This window comes from Vicia villosa, linkage group LG1 (assembly GCF_029867415.1).
Source record: "Vicia villosa cultivar HV-30 ecotype Madison, WI linkage group LG1, Vvil1.0, whole genome shotgun sequence".
Lineage (NCBI taxonomy): Eukaryota > Viridiplantae > Streptophyta > Magnoliopsida > Fabales > Fabaceae > Vicia > Vicia villosa.
In genome coordinates this window covers 126,675,804-126,681,835 of record NC_081180.1, presented here as the reverse complement: position 1 = coordinate 126,681,835, position 6,032 = coordinate 126,675,804, and the positions used below count along the sequence as shown (strand labels likewise).

The 6,032-nt window shown below is 34.7% G+C and overlaps 1 protein-coding gene across 1 annotated transcript; it reads right to left on the bottom strand.

Annotated features, from left to right (window-relative positions):
- Positions 1–355: 355 nt before the first annotated feature.
- On the bottom strand, positions 356–5,738 carry LOC131644141 (serine/threonine-protein kinase Nek2-like). Its single transcript, XM_058914557.1, has 15 exons — positions 5,490–5,738; positions 4,713–4,829; positions 4,528–4,594; positions 4,167–4,232; positions 3,931–3,977; positions 3,777–3,822; positions 3,588–3,668; positions 3,446–3,488; positions 3,320–3,369; positions 3,152–3,233; positions 3,010–3,059; positions 2,606–2,679; positions 2,283–2,334; positions 1,496–1,954; positions 356–1,360 (listed from the first exon to the last, which is right to left on the bottom strand). The coding sequence occupies exons 2-15, from the start codon at positions 4,796–4,798 to the stop codon at positions 689–691; spliced, it is 1,875 nt and encodes a 624-aa protein (XP_058770540.1). The 5' UTR covers positions 4,799–4,829; positions 5,490–5,738; the 3' UTR covers positions 356–688.
- Between the last annotated feature and the right edge of the window lie 294 nt (positions 5,739–6,032).

Genomic DNA, 6,032 nt, shown 5'->3' with positions numbered 1-6,032 from the left:
TATTACTTCCTTTAGGTAATTGTCTATCTGTTGCTGTTTTGTCTTTACACGCTCTTGAATGATACCCAAAATTCTCACACTTTTTACACTTCACTGTTGTCAAATTCCTAGACAACACATTGCTTAAACTTAATTTATCATTAGCTTTGTTTCTCTTCTTTTTCGATCTACCCGGAGCTCGTACTCATCATTTAATCATTTAATTTAATATCATTTTCATATAATTTATTTTAAAATAAATTTTGCCTACAAAATATCAATACTCAACAACACGTTAGTGCTAAATAATTTTCTTTAAATAAATCATACTTATTCCAGAAAAACAAACACTTTTTCTTCATAAATACACATGTAGTTGTCTAAGTGCACGAATGTAAGGATTAAGACATCATATAATATCTATTACAACAATTAGCCACACGAGTCAGACAGGTATCGTTATCATGAAAATCTTTATGATTCATTAATCAGTTAACAAACTTGAGTCATGATTTCTCAGTAAAGTGGAAGAAAAAGGTCTTTATGATTCATTAATCAGTTAACAAACTTGAGTCATGATTTCTCAGTAAAGTGGAAGAAAAAGGTAAATGAAAAAAGTGACAGCCTACAAAAATCAGCTGGCTAAATATGCTCCCGTGAAGAAACACCGATCTCAATAAATGACTACTCTGATACATACTACAGCAGTTTACGGGGATTCTTCTGTGGTGTTAGAATTCCCTTTGAAGCTTTTGCTCAACCAGATGGCAGTTTCTCTTGGGGAAACCTTGCCGGGACCAAATGGTTTCAACAAAACTCCAAGTTCATCATACCTTGCTTGCTGGAGCAATCTTGCACTAAATTCAAGCAACCCTTCTAAGGCTTCTGCCCTTTGTTGGAAAGATGAAGTGTCAAACTGTCGCCGCTGCAAGTCTGAAGATGTGTAGCTTGATGCACCAGCCGTTGCATTTTGATCAGAGGAACCGCTTTTATCCTTGTGAATTTCCTTTAACATGCTGCGCTTGATTCCCTGCCAATCATCGGTACTTTTAGGATTTGTAGAGGCTCTATCGCATACCTCTATTGTGCATTTGTCTATCACAGTTGAATAATTGTCACGAGGTGGGAATCCCGAAGAACCTTGTCCAGAGGTTGACGTTTTGTTGACTGGGAATAAAGAATCTTCATATGATGCTAATGGGAATTCGGCTATCCTATCGATTCGGGGAGAGTTGACTGAGATATCTGGTGAAGACACACGGCTAAGTAAACCAACACTCTGCCTGCAAGGAGGCTCCTGAATACCACTCCTTGTTGACAATGGAAATGATGCTCTGCGATTTGTATGAGCAGATTTTGAGATGTTTTGTGAAACAGGAAGCTGCAATCAGAGTTTAGAAAGTCAGGCATTGCACATGTCGATGTAATATTTTTTGAATAAACCATGTGGCAAACTATACCTCTACCCCAAACTAAAAGGAAAAAAGAAAAGGCCAAAGACACTTGAAATACTTACAGTTTGCTTTACCACCTTGCGATTGTTTGAGGGTTCCATTGATTTCCTGTTGGTGCCGGAAACTTTTGGTGAATTGAACTTAGGAGCCTTGGCAATACTAGAAGTTCTGGAAACAGCAGGTTTATGGACTGACTTCATGTCACGGCTATTACCTGTACATAATTCTGCCATTCTTGAGTTCAAATGATCAGGAGTACAACCTATTTCTAGGGTAGAACATACAGAATCTTGATCAGCTCCAGACACACTAGGATTTAGAGCCCGGTCATTACTGTAAGAATATCGTTTATTCTTAGAGAAGGTAACAGTATCATCTTTTGGATCTAAAAATCTAGTTTTCTTTGTGTACTTTGACTCTCGCCAATGAACAGGCAATGTACTTCGCCTGGGGCTATTGAGTTTCAGATGGATCTTTAGAACATAAGGTTGAAGATGTGGGTGCGCAAGAAGCTCTGAAGCCTACCACAGGAAGAAAACTTCAAATGAGAAAATAGGTTCATGTGACAGATCAAATTTAAACACACATGGTCGGTCAAGCGTAGCATGATATCTACCCAGAGTTTAGAAAAGAAAATGAGAAGAATGAATGTTATGGGACCATGTAATTTGAAACAAAATTTGAGGAATGCATGGTTAAATTCCACAGTTGTTTTTCAGATGATAGCATAAATGATCATTTTTATTAGACAGTGGGTTCAATCAAAAAAATGAAATATGGTGCAAGATGTAGCACTGATACATTGAATTGCATTATTCAAGGTCAAAGCCAAAGGAGAACTATACATACACTGGGTCTCAGCTCTGGATTTTTTCGCAGCATGCTTTTCACCAGACTTCGACTGCCAAAAGGAAAAAACAAATGATTCTGTCAATCATCAATCATACAGTCTATAACTTTATAATACTCATGATTTATTGCTATATTTTAACAAGAAACCCCACTTTGGAGTCATAGAAACCCCACTTTGAATTATCTTTGGCTTTTTAGCTTTGGAAAACTTCAGACACTGACGGTGAAAGGCTAAATTTCACAGCTAAAGACAAGATAATGCAATTTGCAACTGGCAAGATTAACCAGAGTAACACCATCAAGAAAGGATAAAGACTTACAATGAACTAGAATACTTTGTTGGTAGTGGAGCCACTATGGACTTACTAATCTTGATAATCAATGCTTGTATATCCTGTTCAAAGAAATTCTAAGATATAAAATCCATAAAGTGTATAGAATTAAATTCTTTGAGGCATAAGTATAACTATGCAGCTGAAAATATAATGTAAGATGTCAGTTAAAATTTATGTTCAGCGCAGTTACAGAAAATAAGTTAAATGGATTTAAGCCTAGAGGTCAACCAACACAACACAAGTTCCTTGTTCAAACACTGAAATCTAATAATAGTTATATTGACAAGCAAATATGTTTATAATTGATTCATCCAAAATCAGAAATTAACGTGTTAAATATTCTCCAAGAATTAAACAAATCATTTTAATTAAAAAAAAAAAAAACTTACAAATGCTTTGAATGCAGGCTTATGTCCTGCCATTTCATATATACAACATCCTGGATATTCAATTTCAGACATCATTTATACATAATAAACCAATAATAGAGGGTTATGGTAAAAAAAAATTAATCAAATCACAAGTACTAACCCAATGACCAAATATCTGATTTAGAACCATAAGGAATATCAGCCAGGAGCTCAGGGCACATGTAGCTAGGAGTTCCCACAACCTACATTACAAGATAATGAATAATTGATGATTAAATGTAATCAATGTCAAGAGGGAAGATTCATTCAAGCATTACACATTTCTTACAGAGGAAGCGAGATCATCAGAAGTCAACATTTTGGCAAGTCCAAAATCACCTGCTTCGTCATTGATCACTTGTTAGCAAAATTTCAATGATCTATACCTTACTTAAAGAGCCATAAAGAAACTTACCCAGACGGATGTCGCGATCTTTCGTCAAGAAGATATTTGAACACTGATGGAATCATGTGATTTTCTCATTAGGATGCAGCTTAATAAGATTTAGATGGGAATAGAAACACTACTTTTATATACAAAGAAATCTGTTACAAACCTTGACATCACGATGAAGAATGTGATTCATGTGCAGGTACTCAAGTGCCATAAGAAGTTGAACAAGCCACTTGCAAAGTTTCTGGAAAGAAAATTATCTTTTTAGAATTTTAATGCAATATTTCAAATGATATCCCTAGTCTTGTGAGAAAATAAAATATCAGCAAGGATAAAAAGAAACAGGAATAACCTCCTCAGGAAACAGAACACCATTAGTCTTCTTTATAGTTTCCGCCCTGGATTACATAATATATTTCAAATATTTTCATCCTTTCATTCACAAAAGCAGAAAGAAAATAGAACTATGAAAGTACACCAGGGTACATCAGAGAATAAAGACTTACATATCTCCGCCCTCACAGTAACCTATAATAATGCAGACATAGCAACCCTGCAAAAGAAGAAGTCAGAACAGATCAATACTAGAAGTATTCTCAAGAAATTTTATGATAAAAATACAAGATATTCGAGCCAATCTTATAACTGAAGCTTGTTTCAGCAAGCTTATAGAAGAAGCCATCCTTATTCTTATAATTAACCATCCAGATGGAAGGGATGTAAAAATTAAGCTACAAAATACCTTTTCTACCCATGAATCTTTATACTCCACAATAAATGGGTTCCGCAATTTAGAGATAAGTTCCATCTGCATGGGCCATAAGAAACACATTAGATGTATCCTGAACCATATCCACAAACAACTTCACATCAAGCAATGGGGTCAATGTAAGTTGACATGAAGTTTATTACTTAATCTAAAAATTGACTTATGAAACCAATTTTTAGACTCTATAGCATTTAGCAAAAGAAATTCCTCAAGAACAACAACACAAAAAGAACCATGAAACAAGCAGCACGCCAAGGAAAATACTTCACAACACATAAAACAACACAAGATAATAAGTCCGTCCAATAGTTGAATAACTATTCAAAACACCAACCTCCTGATGTGCGGATCTGCGAGAACGCTCCGTTTGGCGGGCAAGTCTAATCTTCTTCAACACATATCTACATAATCAAAAGACATAAATTAATTAAACCATGCTAATAATGATACATAGGATCTCATAGTCATAAATCCTAGTTTAAGGAATCAAAAAAACTATAAGGTAGGCTCCATTCTTACTTTTTCTTCTCATGTTTATGCCTCACAAGAAGCGCTGAACCAAAAGCACCTTTTCCAATTTGCTCAAGTACTTCATACTGCTCCATGTCATCAATTTACTAAAAGAAAATCCCCTCTCTTGAGTACAAACCAAGACAAGTGTGTTAGTCAAGAATTGCATATACTAAAGTACAACACAAATTACACAATGCAATTCAACCCTAAAATAAACCAAAAACAGTAATCAATTACACAAATTGAACAAAAAAATTATCAAAAATAATGCAGAGTATAAAAACTTAGTTTATCACTTCTAATTACAGCACAGCATAAAGCATATAGTATAATCACACGGAAAAGGTTAAGTAACCACAGATCGCATTAAGTTAAGCAATAAAGTTGAGTAATGAATAATCAGTGTTGAAGTTGATTCAACCATAAAAATTATTCATATAAGCAAGTAGTGCCGTTTATAGAAATTAACCTAAAGTATAAGAAACTTTAGAGAATATGCTACTAGAAGCAGTACTTAGTGAGATTCACTAACTATAAGTTGCTTTCTCACCTACATTTCACATAAACACACGAAACCGCAATAAATTAAGCAATAATGAAAAATTAATAGCGGAAAAAAGCGATTCGGTTCACAAATCAGATTAAAAAAAAGTCAAATGCGGAAGCACTTAACAAGGAAAAAGTAACACCGACGAGAATAAAGAATTTGAGAACGTAAATAGAAAGGAAACAAGGAAAAAAGTTGAATCAGTGAGAGAAAACGAAGGAAGAGATGGAATGTACCTGTGTTGTGTGAGTCGGTGGATGCGAGAAAGGAGAAGAAGAAGAAGATGAATGGATCGGAATGTAGATGGTGAAAAGAGGAGTTATAAAGCGGAGAAAGCGAAGTTGAGGAATGGTGAGGAAGGTGCAAAACGACACCGTTGTTCGGGAAGGAGAAGAAGAAGACGAAGTTGTAGAAGAAGCTCTTTCGCCATTCTCGTTGGGAGAAAGAAGAGGACAAATTCAGAGAGAGATTACATTTATTTATATTTGAGATATTTTATATTTTTTTATTTATTGAATGCACAAGTGGAACTGTAAATGCTGTGTGAGGCTAAAACCACTGTCTCGTGAATGTGAACATAAATCAATAATAATCACCGAAAACTCACACACCCGCGCGTGAATATTAGAATACTCCGATAATAACGTATAATATAACAATATCAATTTTTATCAGTTGAATTGATTTTGAGTATCAGAATTTTCTGATAATAACAATATCGATTTTTATCAGTTGAGTTAAAATTTATCGATTGAATTTGTTGAATTTAATAAAATGTT